The sequence below is a fragment of the Rhagoletis zephyria genome, unplaced genomic scaffold, assembly GCF_001687245.7.
Source record: "Rhagoletis zephyria isolate East Lansing unplaced genomic scaffold, Rhagoletis_zephyria_1.1 Rzeph_scaffold_00357, whole genome shotgun sequence".
Lineage (NCBI taxonomy): Eukaryota > Metazoa > Arthropoda > Insecta > Diptera > Tephritidae > Rhagoletis > Rhagoletis zephyria.
The window spans coordinates 164,630-181,884 of NW_016157441.1; the positions used below are offsets into that span (position 1 = coordinate 164,630).

A 17,255-nucleotide genomic window follows, 5' to 3' on the forward strand; every position below is an offset into this window, starting at 1 on the left:
AAAAAAAAATGAAAATTTAATTGGCCGTGGGACTCGAACCCACGACCTTGCGGCTCGTTTATCCGCATAACTGCCGTCTGTGAGGTCAAAATTATTATGCGCATATGTATGCCAGATTATATGCATAAGCTTTGCCGTCTGTCACAGCTTTAATGTTACAACAACTTTATAAGTTCATGGGGTTGTCATACACAGCAAATTAGGCACTAACTTATGTACAGTACGAAATTCATTTGGATAATTCAAAAAAAGGTATTAAAGTATTAAAATTATTAAAAGTAATAGTACAAGTGCAACTTAATATTTCAATGTAATTCAATGTAATTGTGATCAGCCCGAACATTATTAAATAATTTGACTTTACCTTTTTAAACAGGTAGCAGCTTTCTTTAATATTGTAAATATTCATCCTTAGTTTGATCTTACCACCTTTTTTTCACGTCATATGTTATTATTTCATTTAACTTATGCATACTTTAATTAAATTCTAATTTTGAAACAGGTGGAAACCCTATTCAAAATATTTTAAAACGAAAACCTTGTTTAGCCTTTTTCGACGGACACACATAATTCGATACATATTTAAATTGTGTATCTAGTTCTCTTAATTCAAGTGAATTAGCTTTCTAAAATCTATGGCAACCCTCTTAAATAAAGTTCAGAAAAAAACATGTTTAAGTCATGTCAATTTATACCCATACTTTAATAATTCATTTGACTTGTTAAATAATTTCCGGTGGAAACCCTCTTTAATGATATAAATGCTCAAACTAAATATTTCTTAATACTCCTTTGTTTGACGCCAATATTTCAATATTTTATATCACTTAATTTAATTCGATTTTTCCTTTTCAAATTATTTTTAAACCAAAATTTTTTTCGTCTGACATTTGTATCGTGATACAAATATAAATTTTCCAATACTATCAATTCAAATTCAATTTAATTATAAAATCAGGTGGCAGTTTGGAAATAAAGTTTCTTCAAAGCAATTTTGATTTAATTTCATATTGAAGTAATTTATTTAACCTATTGCTTATGTTGAATCTAATTTTGTAACAAGGTGGCAACCCTCTGCGAAATATTTTTCAAACCAATACTTTATTCGTCTGACATCCATATCAGGATATGCATTTCAATTTGCTGCCTTTATTTATGTCGAACTTACTTTTTGAAACAGTGGGCAACCCTACTACATACTATTAAGAAATAAAGCCTTTTCAAACCCATTTCGATAGATACGTATAGTGTAATAATTGATTTAACCTAAAAACAATTTGAATTTAATTTTTTGTATCAGGTAGCAACTCTTTTTGAAAAAGTAAGAAGACATTGCACATACAGGACAAGCCCTTCAATTTGATACCTCATTTTGTAAAATCGAACGAAGGGTACAGATCTGATATGACGAACAAGTTTTCGCGTATTATGCATTCATGTGTACATACATAGATTACTAAAAGAAAAACAGATCCACATTAACTCAATCCACATATGTACGTATGCATGTATTTACATACATACGCTGCGATTAGCTTAAAAATATTGCGCCATCTGATACTCAAAAGCCGAAATACCTACACACACATAATTTTTGTCTCCTCTCACTTCCAACGCATGCACCATGATTCAATAATGAAAGGTTTGCTCAGAACACAGTTTCACAGTTAAGGGAGTGTCAAAACTCGAATGTCAATAATGAGCGAACCTTTAGTTATTGAATCATGCGCGTGCACGTGTTTGCAAAATGATGACAAAGTGGTTTTGTATGGAAAATCATTTATGCCCATATATTTGAATAAAATAAACATACCTAAAAGATATCAACCAATACTTCCCATATACCAAACGATAGGAAAAACCTTGAATTTTTGATTAAAGAAAACAAATTGCTGAAATTATATAATACTTGTACACGAAAATATTTATCTTGCTCCAAGGAACCTATATCCCGAAAATGAAAGTTATATCCGCAAATCATAAGTTGCTAGAGTACTTTAGAGTCTCAAATTTTATCCCAAAATAAGCCAATATTTATCGTTGTTTCTACGACAGAAACGGAATTGGTTACTTTCAAGGATATATGATGTCGATAGGTTTGGAATTTTTTCTTTGAAACGCCATACTTTTATTTGAAATCGCTTCATGAGTTCTCGTGCAACATACGTGTTCGTGAAGCTCTAAAAATTACAACTACAACATTTAAGCATTTAAGCCTCCACATCGAAACGTAAAACGTATTCTTCGTCAAAATTTGCTAAAATGAACGGAATGAATGGGCTGCAAAACTGCATACTCGGAATGTTTCTAAGAAATTTAATTTGTCCAATTATGCTAATTTTTGAACAAAGTTAGAAATTTTGACTTACATGGTTTTTGTTAGATATTATATTTTTCTTATCCATTATATTTTGGAGGGAATTAGTATTATTTTTTCTAATTTTACTAATTTAAGTTAGAATCATTTCATAAAAAAAAAACTTAACAAACAATTATAAAAACCTTTAAAAAATTTAGACAAGAATGATGGGCTACAATATAGCGAGAGTACCAGTTTAACAGAATAAAACATAACCACAGATCATACAAGATAATGATGCTGGCTACGTTTATGGCTCCCTTATATTCTATGTCCTTTGTGGTAACAAAAGTGCTGCCACGTTTGTGCGAAAAATTATTTTTAAGCCAGAGTACAGGGAGACTCCTATTAAATTAATAAAGAAAACACTGAAAATCGGGATTTAATCTGTACAAATATGAAAAATCGGGGCACTTTTACGTCCCGACCTTTAAAAAATATTCGGCGGGACAATTTTCTCAAAATCGGTATTGTCCTGCCAAAATCGGTACGAATGGTCACCGTAACTTTACACTAAGCACCGGAAAAGTGTTCATATATATTAACTATTAAATACAAATCATCATATCTGTGAATCAGGGACCGAACATAACAGCTATTGATGAAAACTGTCATGGAAAAATTCACTATGACGAAAATGTTCTACAACTAAGTGATACATACCAACCGATTTCTTTTTTCACCAAGACTCAAATTTGAAAAAAAAATTTGTTTGCAATTTTTATGCAAAATTAAAAAAAAAAATAACAATTATTTTTGATTTTTATATTATGTGTCTTAGATAACAGTTATTAAAGACTTTTACTTTTAAAAGTCATCATTATAAATCAGTCACCGACTTTTATTTTTAAAATCATTCGTATAAAAGTCACTAACACTTTTCGCAGTTAAGAAGGTGTTGGGAAACAAGAGTTTACTACTATTTATACAAATTTCTTTTATAAGTATGGTTTAAAAAATAAAGGTCAGTGACTGATTTTTGTTTATGACTTTTATAAATAAAAGTCTTCGATAACTGTTATCTAAGACATATAATTTAAAAATCAAAAATAACTGTTATTTGCAGATTATTTAGATAAAAATCAAATATAATTGTTATTTTCGATTTATAAAACAAAGGTCAGAAATAACGGTTATTTAAAGAGTAATTAAATAAAAGTCAAAGAATAATTGTTAAAAAGAGTTTTTTTTAAGGACAATATAAGTATGTACATATGTGGGGTTAAAAATTTGTATTTTTGACGCAAAACAATCTCAAACTCCAATTATATATTCCAATTTTATATATTAGATAGAAGCCCCACGATGTAGACCTTTAGAGAACAAACGGCCAAAATTGACTTACGTGTGTCGTTTTTTCAAATGCTCAGATTTATTGCTGTATACATATGTATAAGCATATCGAGCCCTAACCGCCAAAATAACGCAAGCGAAATTTTTTTCAAAATTTTCTTTTTGATGCAGAAATATTCCTCGATTATCTAGATGCATTTCTGCATCAAAAAGAAAATTTTGAAATAAATGTCGCTTACGTTATTTTGGCAGTTAGGGCTCGATATATTCATATTTTATTCATATGCATATTATTCATATATTAATAACGCACGTTTATACGTTTTTTAAGGTTGCAATTATAATATTTGATAAGGAGAAGATGTTCAGTGTAACAGATAACTAAACTCACAAAAAATTTCGAATAAATGTGTCGTTGCATCTGTTTTTTATACCAACTAACTATGTATATGAATTGGTCAAACTTTGTTTGCGTTTACTCATATGTAGGAAAGTTTTGAAATAATTCTCCTTGTTATTAAACATGCGATATTTTCTAACTGAGAATAAGATCCCCATTTTCACATTTTCCTATTGTGCTTTTCCAGACGTCATCACTGTACCTCAAGTGTGAAGCAAACAGATACTATTTTGGAGACTACAGGTAATATTTAATATTTACAAACATCTCTGTTTTTGCTAAAAAAAATTGCAAATATTTACAGATTTGTTGGATGAGTCAGAGGCACGTATACGTTCCAACACTTGGTCTAAAAAAGACCTTGAAAAATCTCGTTTAAAACTATTATATGATCTCGGTGATCAAGCCACTTTGATTAAGCCGGTGGATAATTTAAAACCTGAAGGAGAATTTACAGTTCCGGAAAAAATTTCATTCCAGCCATCACAGAGAACTAAAATTATAACTCGTAATGATAACCTGCGTACGGAAGGAGAAATGACCTTTACCGAAAAGGAGGAATATCAGTATGTAACAAGACCTGTCCAAGTTAGGCCTATCGACAACCTAAAGCCTGAAGGTGAATTCTATGTGCCAGACAAGGCAAAGTACCAACCAGCAGAAAAATCTATTCAAATAAAACATAAAGATAATCTAAAGCCCGAGGGAGACTTTTATGCTCCTGAAAAGCAAGGTTATCAGCCCACTGAACGTCCATTACAAAAAAAACCGAAAGATAATTTAAAACCGGAAGGCGAATTTACGGTCCCTGAAAAGATTCCATATGAGTCAGCAGAACGGCCAACGCGAATTAAAAGAATGGATAACCTTCGCACCGAAGGCGAAATGACATTCGAAACCAAAGAAGAATATCATTCCATTGTAAGGCCTGATCAGGTTAAACCTACTGATAATCTAAAGCCAGAAGGAAAGTTTTACAGTCCGGAGAAGCCCAAATACCAGCCAGCCGAGAAACCAACGCAAATCCGGCATACAGACAACCTTAAACCCGAAGGCGAGTTCTACACCCCTGAAAAGCATAGTTTTATTCCTGCTGATCGTCCAACGCAGAAACGACCAGAGGATAATTTAAGACCTGAAGGTGACTTTTACGCCCCAGAAAAGCCAAAATTCCAATCAGGAGAGCGCCCATCCCAAGTAAAATACGCAGATAATTTGCGACCAGAAGGTGAATTTTACACTCCCGAGAAGCCTGAATATAAGCCTGCCGAGCGTCCAATGCAGAAAAAACCAGAAGATAACTTGAGACCAGAAGGCGAGTTTTACACACCTGAAAAGCCAGGATTTAGGCCAGCGGAACGCCCAATGCAAACGAAGCCAGAGGATAACTTACGACCCGAAGGTGACTTCTTTACTCCCGAAAAACCAGGATATACACCTGCTGAACGCCCCACACAGAAGAAACCAGAGGACAATTTGCGGCCGGAAGGCGAATTCTACAAACCAGAAAAAGTCGGCTTCCAGCCCGCAGAGCGCCCAACACAAAAGAGGCCGGTGGATAATCTAAGACCCGAAGGTGACTTTACGGCACCAGAAAAGATCCCATATAGATCTGCCGAGCGGATTGAGCGTGTTATAAGAAATGATAACTTGCGCTCAGAAGGCGAAATGACGTTTGAAACAAAAACGGAATATCAGTTTGTAATAAGACCCGATCAGGTGAAACCTACTGATAATCTTAAGCCAGAGGGAGAATTTTATACTCCAGAAAAACCAAAATACCAACCAGGAGAGAAACCAATGCAAATTCGGCACATAGACAACTTGAAGCCAGAAGGAGAGTTTTATACTCCCGAAAAATCTAGTTTCATACCTGCTGAGCGTCCAACTCAACAGCGCCCGGAAGACAACTTGAGGCCAGAGGGTGAATTTTATGCCCCAGAAAAACCAAAATTCCAACCTGGAGAACGTCCATCGCAAGTAAAATATGCAGATAATTTGCGACCAGAAGGTGAATTTTACACACCTGAGAAGACAGGATTTAGGCCCGCCGAACGCCCAACACAAAATAAACCAGAGGATAATCTACGTCCAGAAGGTGAGTTCTACATCCTTGAGAGGCCGACGTATCGGCCAGGGGAACGCCCAACTCAAATCATACCGGAAGACAATCTGCGACCTGAGGGTGAATTCTACACTCCTAAGAAGCCTGGATATAAGCCCGCGGAGCGACCTGTACAGAAAAAACCGGAAGATAACCTGAAACCAGAAGGTGAATTTTACGCACCTGAGAAGCCAGGATTTAGGCCTGCCGAACGCCCAACACAAAAGAAACCTGAAGATAACCTACGTCCAGAAGGTGAGTTCTACACCCATGAGAAGCCAAAGTTTCAACCAGGCGAGCGCCCAACTCAAGTCAGACCGGAAGACAATCTGCGACCTGAGGGTGAATTCTACGCTCCTGAGAAGCCTGGATATAAGCCTGCAGAGCGACCTGTACAGAAAAAGCCGGAAGATAACTTAAGACAGGAGGGTGACTTCTACACACCTGAGAAGCCAGGATTTAGGCCCGCCGAACGCCCTGTACAAAAGAAACCTGAAGATAACCTACGCCCAGAAGGTGAGTTCTACACCCCTGAGAAGCCGAAGTTTCAGCCCGGGCAACGCCCAAATCAAATCAGACCGGAAGACAACCTGCGACCTGAGGGTGAATTCTACGCTCCTGAGAAGCCTGGATATAAGCCTGCAGAGCGACCTGTACAGAAAAAGCCGGAAGATAACTTAAGACAGGAGGGTGACTTCTACACACCTGAGAAGCCAGGATTTAGGCCCGCCGAACGCCCTGTACAAAAGAAACCTGAAGATAACCTACGCCCAGAAGGTGAGTTCTACACCCCTGAGAAGCCGAAGTTTCAGCCCGGGCAACGCCCAAATCAAATCAGACCGGAAGACAACCTGCGACCTGAGGGTGAATTCTACGCTCCTGAGAAGCCTGGATATAAGCCTGCAGAGCGACCTGCACAGAAAAAGCCGGAAGATAATTTAAGGCCAGAAGGTGACTTCTACACACCTGAGAAGCCAGGATTTAAGCCTGCCGAACGCCCAACACAAAAGAAACCTGAAGACAACCTACGTCCAGAAGGTGAGTTCTACACACATGAGAAGCCCAAGTTTCAACCAGGCGAGCGTCCAACTCAAGTCAGACCCGAAGACAATCTGCGACCCGAGGGTGAATTTTACGCTCCTGCGAAGCCGGGATATAAGCCGGCGGAGCGACCTGTACAGAAAAAACCGGAAGATAACCTGAAACCAGAAGGTGACTTTTACGCACCTGAGAAGCCAGGATTTAGGCCCGCCGAACGCCCATCGCAAAAGAAACCTGAAGATAACCTGCGTCCAGAAGGTGAGTTCTACACCCATGAGAAGCCCAAGTTTCAACCAGGCGAGCGTCCAACTCAAGTCAGACCGGAAGACAATCTGCGACCCGAGGGTGAATTTTACGCTCCTGAGAAGCCTGGATATAAGCCGGCGGAGCGACCTGTACAGAAAAAACCGGAAGATAACCTGAAACCAGAAGGTGACTTTTACGCACCTGAGAAGCCAGGATTTAGGCCCGCCGAACGCCCCACACAAAAGAAACCTGAAGATAACCTACGCCCAGAAGGTGAGTTCTACACCCCTGAGAAGCCGAAGTTTCAGCCAGGGCAACGCCCAACTCAAGTCAGACCGGAAGACAATCTGCGACCTGAGGGTGAATTCTACGCTCCTGAGAAGCCTGGATATAAGCCTGCAGAGCGACCTGTACAGAAAAAGCCGGAAGATAACTTAAGGCCAGAAGGTGACTTCTACACACCTGAGAAGCCAGGATTTAGGCCAGCTGAACGCCCAAAACAAAAGAAACCTGAAGATAACCTACGTCCAGAAGGTGAGTTCTACACCCATGAGAAGCCCAAGTTTCAACCAGGCGAGCGTCCAACTCAAGTCAGACCGGAAGACAATCTGCGACCCGAGGGTGAATTTTACGCTCCTGAGAAGCCTGGATATAAGCCGGCGGAGCGACCTGTACAGAAAAAACCGGAAGATAACCTGAAACCAGAAGGTGACTTTTACGCACCTGAGAAGCCAGGATTTAGGCCCGCCGAACGCCCCACACAAAAGAAACCTGAAGATAACCTACGCCCAGAAGGTGAGTTCTACACCCCTGAGAAGCCGAAGTTTCAGCCAGGGCAACGCCCAACTCAAGTCAGACCGGAAGACAATCTGCGACCTGAGGGTGAATTCTACGCTCCTGAGAAGCCTGGATATAAGCCTGCAGAGCGACCTGTACAGAAAAAGCCGGAAGATAACTTAAGGCCAGAAGGTGACTTCTACACACCTGAGAAGTCAGGATTTAGGCCTGCCGAACGCCCAACACAAAAGAAACCTGAAGATAACCTACGTCCAGAAGGTGAGTTCTACACCCATGAGAAGCCCAAGTTTCAACCAGGCGAGCGTCCAACTCAAGTCAGACCGGAAGACAATCTGCGACCCGAGGGTGAATTCTACGCTCCTGAGAAGCCTGGATATAAGCCGGCGGAGCGACCTGTACAGAAAAAACCGGAAGATAACCTGAAACCAGAAGGTGACTTTTACACACCTGAGAAGCCAGGATATAGGCCCGCCGAACGCCCCACACAAAAGAAACCTGAAGATAACCTACGCCCAGAAGGTGAGTTCTACACCCCTGAGAAGCCGAAGTTTCAGCCAGGGCAACGCCCAACTCAAGTCAGACCGGAAGACAATCTGCGACCTGAGGGTGAATTCTACGCTCCTGAGAAGCCTGGATATAAGCCTGCAGAGCGACCTGTACAGAAAAAGCCGGAAGATAACTTAAGGCCAGAAGGTGACTTCTACACACCTGAGAAGTCAGGATTTAGGCCTGCCGAACGCCCAACACAAAAGAAACCTGAAGATAACCTACGTCCAGAAGGTGAGTTCTACACCCATGAAAAGCCCAAGTTTCTACCAGGCGAGCGCCCAACTCAAGTCAGACCGGAAGACAATCTGCGACCCGAAGGTGAATTTTATGCTCCTGAGAAGCCTGGATATAAGCCTGCAGAGCGACCTGTACAGAAAAAGCCGGAAGATAACTTAAGGCCAGAAGGTGACTTTTACACACCTGAGAAGCAAGGATTTAGGCCGGCCGAACGCCCTATTCAGAGGAAGCCTGAAGACAACTTGAAGTCAGAGGGTGTGTTTTATACTCCACAGAAATCGGAATATGTCCCCGCTGAACGTCCCACTCAGAAGAAACCAGAAGACAACTTGAGGCCGGAGGGGGAATTCTACATACCAGACAAGCCTGGCTATCAAGCAGCAGAGCGCCCAGCTCAAAAGAAACCGCAGGATAATTTGAAACCAGAAGGTGAATTTTATACTCCTGAGAAACCCGAATTCAGACCGGCAGAACGTCCCAGACAAAAGAAGCCAGAAGACAACTTGAGGCCAGAGGGTGAATTTTATAAGCTCGAAAAGCCTGGATTCCAGCCAGCAGAACGCCCAGCGCAAGTCAAACCGGAAGACAATTTGAAACCGGAGGGTGAATTGTATACGCCAGAAAAACCCGGGTATCAGCCCGCAGAGAGGCCACTTCAGAGGAAACCTGAGGATAACTTGAGACCGGAGGGTGAATTCGCTGTTCCAGAAAAGATTCCATATAAGCCAGCTGAAAAAACTGAGCGAATAATACGGAAGGATAACTTGCGTTCTGAAGGAAAAATGACATTTGAGACTAAACAGGAATATCAGTTTGTGATCAGACCAGAGCAAGTGAAACCCCTTGATAACCTTAAGCCGGAGGGAGAATTTTATGCTCCAGAGAAACAAAAATACCAACGAGGTGAGAAACCTTTGCAAGTTAGGCATGAGGACAATTTGAAGCCAGAGGGTGCGTTCTATACACCCGAGAAACCGGAATTTATCCCCGCTGAAAGGCCAAGTCAAAAGAAGCCAGAAGACAACTTGAAGCCAGAAGGAGAATTTTATTCTCCAGAAAAACCTAAATATCAGCCAGCAGAGAGACCACATCAGAAGAAACCGGAGGATAACTTGAGACCTGAGGGGGAACTTTCTGTGCCAGAAAAGATAGCATATAAGCCAGCTGAAAAGATGGAGATAATAATACGGAAAGATAATTTGCGTTCAGAGGGTGAAATGACATTTGAGACTAGAGAGGAATATCAGTTTGTTACCAGACCGGACCAAGTCAAACCTACTGATAACCTTAAGCCGGAGGGAGAGTTTTATGCTCCAGAAAAACCAAAATACCAACCGGCTGAGAAACCTGTACAAGTTAGGCATGAAGACAATTTGAAGTCAGAAGGTGAATTCTATACCCCTAAAAAAGCAGAATTTAGGCCCGCGGAACGACCTAGTCAGAAGAAGCCAGAAGACAACTTGAGGCCAGAGGGACAATTTTATACACCAGAAAAGCCTGAATATCAGCCCGCAGAAAGACCTCATCAGAAGAGACCGGAAGATAACTTGAGACCTGAGGGAGAATTTACAGTGCCCGAAAAGATAGCCTATAAGCCAGCTGAAAAGACGGAGCGAATAATACGGAAAGATAATTTGCGCTCAGAAGGAGAAATGACATTTGAGACTAGAGAGGAATATCAATTTGTTATTAGACCGGACCAAGTGAAACCTACTGATAACCTTAAGCCGGAAGGAGAATTTTACTCGCCAGAAAAGCCGAAATTCCATCCAGGGGAGAAATCATTACAAATAAGACACGAAGATAATTTGAAACCTGAAGGTGAATTCTATGTTCCTGACAAGCCAGAATTCAAACCGGCGGAACGTCCCAGTCAGAAAAAGCCGGTAGATAACTTGAAACCAGAAGGTAAATTTTATACACCGGAAAAGTCTGGTTTCCAGCCAGCAGAACGGCCACTTCAGAAGAGACCAGAAGACAATTTGAAACCAGAAGGCGAATTTTATGCGCCTGAGCGACCGGAATTCAAATCCGCGGAGCGGCCAACTCAGAAGAAACCGGAAGACAACTTAAGACCAGAGGGCGCCTTCACTGTGCCTGAGAAGACCCCATATAAACCAGCTGAAAAAACGGAGAGAATAATTCGGAAAGATAATTTACGATCAGAAGGGGAAATGATATTTGAATCCAGAGAAGAATATCAATTTGTTTCCAGACCTGAACAGGTTAAACCCTCTGATAACCTTAGGCCAGAGGGTGAATTTTACACTCCGAAAAGATCGAAGTACATCCCCGCGGAGCGTCCTACCCAGAAGAAGCCTGAGGATAATCTGCGGCCAGAAGGTAAATTTCATGCTCCCGATAAATCAGAATTTAAGCCAGGGGATCGGCCCTCTCAGAAGAAGCCTGTTGATAACTTGAGACCAGAAGGCGAGTTTTATATTCCTGATAAACCATGTTATAAACCGGCGGAGCGTCCAACACAGAAAAAACCGGAGGATAACTTGAGGCCTGAAGGTGAATTTTATTCTCCGGAGAAACCCAAATTCCAACCTGGCGAACGCCCATCGCAAGTAAGACACGTTGACAATCTGCGACCTGAAGGCGAGTTTTATGCTCCAGAAAAACCGGGATATAAACCAGCCGAACGTCCCTATCAGAAAAAACCGGAGGATAACCTGAAGCCAGAAGGTGAATTTTATTCTCCGGAGAAACCCGAATTCCAACCTGGCGAACGCCCATCGCAAGTAAGACACGTTGACAATCTGCGACCTGAAGGCGAGTTTTATGCTCCAGAAAAACCGGGATATAAACCAGCGGAACGTCCCTCTCAGAAGAAACCGGAAGACAACTTGAAGCCTGAGGGTGAATTTTATTCTCCACAGAAACCCGAATTCCAACCTGGCGAACGCCCATCGCAAGTAAGACACGCTGACAATCTGCGACCTGAAGGTGATTTTTATGTTCCAGAAAAACCGGGATATAAATCAGCGGAACGTCCCTCTCAGAAGAAACCGGAAGACAACTTGAAGCCTGAGGGTGAATTTTATTCTCCACAGAAACCCGAATTCCAACCTGGCGAACGCCCATCGCAAGTAAGACACGCTGACAATCTGCGACCTGAAGGTGATTTTTATGTTCCAGAAAAACCGGGATATAAATCAGCGGAACGTCCCTCTCAGAAGAAACCGGAAGATAACTTGAAGCCTGAAGGTGAATTTTATTCTCCGGAGAAACCCAAATTCCAACCTGGCGAACGCCCATCGCAAGTAAGACACGCTGACAATCTGCGACCTGAAGGCGAGTTTTATGCTCCAGAAAAACCGGGCTATAAACCAGCTGAACGTCCTTCCCAGAAGAAACCGGAAGACAACTTGAAGCCTGAGGGTGAATTTTATTCTCCGGAGAAACCCAAATTCCAACCTGGCGAACGCCCATCGCAAGTAAGACACGCTGACAATCTGCGCCCTGAAGGAGAGTTTTACACACCTGATAAACCGGGGTATAAGCCTGCCGAACGTCCCACACAGAAAAAGCCACAAGACAACCTTAAACCAGAAGGCGAAATTATTATGCCGGAAAAGACTGTATTTAAACCAGCTGAAAAAACTGAGCGCATTATAAGAAAAGATAATCTTCGAACTGAAGGTGAATTTGTGTATAAAGATAAACAGACATACGAATTTGTCAAAAGGCCTGACCAAATAAAGCCAGTTGACAATCTGAAACCTGAAGGAGAATTTTATAAGACAGAAAAGCCTTCTTACAAGCCAGGCGTACGTCCACTAGTTAAAAAGCCTGAAGATAATTTGAGGATGGAAGGCGAGTTTACTGTGCCAGAAAATGTTTCATTTAAGCCCTCCGAAAAGACAAAACGTATTATAAGGAAAGACAATCTGCATATGGAAGGGGAAATGACATTTTCCAAAAAGGAGCAATATCATTATGTCAATAGGCCAGAACAAATTAAACCTTCTGATAACTTAAAACAAGAAGGAGACTTCTATACTCCGAAGAAACCGAAATTCCAACCAGCTCAAAAATTGTCCCCAGTTAGGCCTGAAGATAATTTGAGGCCGGAAGGAGAATTTTACACCCCTGATAAGCCAAGATATAAGCCGGCTGATACGGTCCGACGAGTTGTTCATAAAGATAATCTGCGGATTGAAGGGGAGATGACGTTTACAGAAAAGGAAAACTATGTCAATGTAGAACGTCCAAACCAAGTAAAACCAGAAGATAACCTCAGATCGGAAGGTAAGATGTATATTTCATCCGATAAAACAGATTCCAAAGAACTTAAAACTAAAGTGGAAAAAGCGGTAATCAAGCGCCCGGTAGATAACCTGAAACTTGAGGGCACTCTTCAAATTTCAAAACGAGATGACTATAACGAAAAGAGAACTTCCAAGCTGGATACATCTAAAAGTGTGCAGAAAACTACCAGAACAAAATACACGCACAATAAGTCGTCAATATCTCTTGGAGAGGACAGTGCCATTCTAAAGACAACAAATCAAATGAGCTTTGCTTCGGGCAAACAAGCTGTTCCGATGGCTAATATGAGTTCAGAAAAACCAGTCGATGGTTTGGTTGTAGTATCCACGAAAAAAGTTACCACTGTAATAGGTGGTCGCGTCAAAAAAGAACCGGAAACAGAGTATGTTAGACGACAGGGGAAAGTTAATGTCATCGAAAATATTGCAAAAACTAACAACGTTAAAAACATAGTCAACATTGAAAATAAACATGATGAATCAATTTCGGTGAAGGAAAATCGTTTTGCGAAGGAGAAAAAAGTCATGGATTCTGTTCGCGTTGATATTTCTGATCAAACGTTCACCTCTGCAGTGACTAACGGAAGTAACACAGGAAGTAGTTCAGAAAGAATTATGTCTAGTGGAGTGGTGGCGAATACCGCTGGTCCAACAATTTCCACACAATGCAATTTGGATAAACAGGAAAGCACATCGACACACATGAACGCTACCTCATCTAAAAATATTTCTGATCAAGCACATTCCACACAACACAAGACCATGTCAGCTGAAAGTGCATCAACGAAAATGTCATCAAGCTCCTCTGCTACCACTATGTCTAAACATTTCCATCATCGACGAAGCGATTTCACTGCCGACGCAAACATTACTAATTCAGTATTTCATCGAAAAACTGTTTCAAATGAGTCAAATCAATTAGGTAGCCTAACGTCGAATGGTAAGATTCACAGAAAGAGCATTCTGAATTTGCACGAGGAGCCATCCAGCTCAGTTTTTCCAAGCGAACGCCAGAGCTACAGTAGCATACATCGACAGAACAGGGAACAAGATAGCAGCGCGTTGTTGATGAGCGAACGTCGCCACTACAACACATTCGGCCAGTCGCAAAATAGAGATCAGACGTCAAAGTCTTGCAATATTTCTAAAACGTCGCCTTCCGGTGGTATCGAAATTCCCCCTTACAGTAAACATTCCGAAAGAATTGTAACACGAAGGAATGTGAATCAGTCATCTATATCTCTGGGGATGGATGGAATTTCATCCACCTCCTTGTATCGCAGTGAATATAAGACGGTTCCATCCACAACTTGTGCTATACACAAAATCAAAGAAGGTGCATTCCAACACACAAGAAATACGAACGAACATAAATTTTTTAAAACTGTCAAGAACTAATTAGGCTGTAAAATTTTAAGGGCATGTAAAAATGCGTCTTTGCATGTACGCAAAAAAAATTTTAATAAATTTTTCATACAAGCATATCAATGTTGTAACTCAAATATTATATTTACGTTCATTTATGTATATGCAGACAGACATATATATGTATATTAAGCAAGAGTAATTGCCACATAATTTAATAAAATATTCTCAAAAAATTTACCGCTATGGTATGTTCCACTATATTATCATGGCGAAATAAATAAGTTGAAGTAATTTGACAGCTTTCTATGTAAATTTACCGACCTTCGGCTATCTTACAAAACAATGTTGCTTTTCACATTAGACGCCGAGGTTGAAATTTTAAGGGGATATTGCATGCACTGTAAAATCTTTTTGTTTACAATTTTCAATTTTTTTAATTGAGTTAATTGTGTAAACACTACTGCAAATACATATTTATGCAATATGTATGAATTTAGAATTCCTTAAGAACAATTTGCGATTTGTTACTTATTAGGCCTGTTCGCCAGTACTAATTTTACTGGTTTTTTATCCAACCTGGTTTTCGTACGCAAAAACTTGCAGCTGTTCATAAAACTAGCAACTTCTTGCTGGTTTTGCGTTTTCGTACTTTCTTGCATATTTCACTCATTGGGAGTAAATATTGGCTTACTCTCCGAAATTTGGTTACTGGCAAGTTACTGGATATTTTTTGCTGGAGAATACGAAAACACAACTAATGTCATCCAATTTTGGCAAAACAAGTGTTCGCCCAGCGGTCGAAATTCAACCACTAAAACTAAGGGGAGTTGAGGTGAGTTGAGTTGAGTTAAGGCGAAGTGAGTTCAGGTAAGGTGAGTTCAGATGAGTTAAGTTAGGGTGAGATGAGTTCAGGTGGGGTAATAGCCCTGTTCGCGTACGCACTATCCAGTAAATCCAGTACTAATTTTACTGGTTTTTTACTGGATGTCGTTTTCGTACACAAAAACTTGCAAGAAACTAGCAAAAGAGGGGAAATTGAGAGAGCAAAAATTACAGCTGAACTTGCAAGTTTTACTGGATTTTTACTGGATAAATTTTTACTAGCAACTATTTGCTAGTAAGAAAAACAGCTGATGGCATGATGCTTATTGTAAATCACATCAAGAAAATAATTGTTTGTGGTGCTTTTAGATTTGCAATTGACAAAATATACCTATTTAAATATATAATAAGATGGAAAACACTAGTTTTCTAAGAAAATTGCATCGGAAAATAACAAATAAATCAGCTGTTCATAAAACCAGCAACTTCTTGCTGGTTTTGCGTTTTCGTACTTTCTTGCATATTTCACTCATTGGGAGTAAATATTGGCTTACTCTCCGAAATTTGGTTACTGGATATTTTTTGCTAGAGAATACGAAAACACAACTAATGTGAATTGAGGTGAAATAACATTGTTGAGGGTGAGTTAAGTTGAAGTGAAGTAAATTGAGTTGAAATTAAATGAGGATAGTTGAGGGTGAGGTAAGTTAAGGTGCATTGAGGTGAACTGAGAGAGAGCTGATGTGAAGTTAGCTGAGGTGATTTGAACATTGTTATGTTATATGAAGGGCTCAGAATCTCGGCATCTTCAAGTGAAAATGGTTAAGTTTTCTTTACGAGTCATGCAATTTTCTTTAAAATGGCATTCACTGGTTAGTGCATATTTTGCAGTAAATACATAGTTTTGCATATATTGCAAAAAGTTCCTGTTTCTGCATATTTATTGCGCATATTTTAATATATTTTACAATAAACGCAAATAGCTTTGCATATAACTGCCGTTTTTGATCTACAACCATTTAAATTTAGTGAGAAATCACTTGACAAAAAAATTACCTAAAATTTTGTTCAAAATATTTATCTGAATATCTTCTTGGATAGCCAAGCGGCTATTAAGGCACTCTCTTATACCTCTGTTAGATCTCAACTAGTGGAAAACTGTAGGAGAGAGCTTGCGTATATCTCTGATCAATACGAAACGAGGCAGCGGACGAACTGGCAAGTTGCGGCTGAATGTTTCCTCAAAAAAATTACCGAAATTTATCACTGGAGGGCCAAGGAAGGATCGTACAGGATTACTCTCTTAGGAATGAACAAAGAAGACACCCATAAACTTACTGCAGTGTACACAGGGTACTCCTTCGGTGGGGCACATGCCGAAAGGATTGGATTTCCCTTCAACAGAAGAATGGTTTAGAGTGTAGCTGCCTCTTCCTCTACGACGTGCTGAAATTTATTAAAGCCGCGAAAGGGTTGTAGGTGTATTTTATGTTATTTTATGTATGTTACCGCATAACTTTGGACCACATCAACCGATTTCGATAATTCTTTTTGCATCGGAAAGGTAGTTTCTCAGAGGTGGTCCCATACTAATCTGGTTAAGATCCGATCAGTGCATCATGAGATATACAGTGACGAGCAAAACTGTAACATGGTTTAACACTTTTTGTTTCAGCCACCGCTATATTTCCAAGTTCTAACGACATTCATCCTTTTGTTGAATATTCTTGTGGGTCATCCCTACTCCCTCTCTCATAATGA

General features: G+C 40.1%; 1 protein-coding gene across 1 annotated transcript in view; it reads left to right on the forward strand.

Annotated features, from left to right (window-relative positions):
* Sdb (SAXO downstream of blistered) overlaps positions 1–14,975 on the forward strand; it is a 53,006-nt gene extending 38,031 nt beyond the window's left edge. The window contains exons 4-5 of the mRNA XM_017610964.1: positions 4,240–4,295; positions 4,357–14,975. Coding sequence (XP_017466453.1) covers positions 4,240–4,295; positions 4,357–14,702 — 10,402 coding nt within the window. The 3' untranslated portion in view covers positions 14,703–14,975. The remainder of the gene's footprint in view (positions 1–4,239; positions 4,296–4,356) is intronic.
* The last annotated feature ends 2,280 nt before the right edge of the window (positions 14,976–17,255 follow it).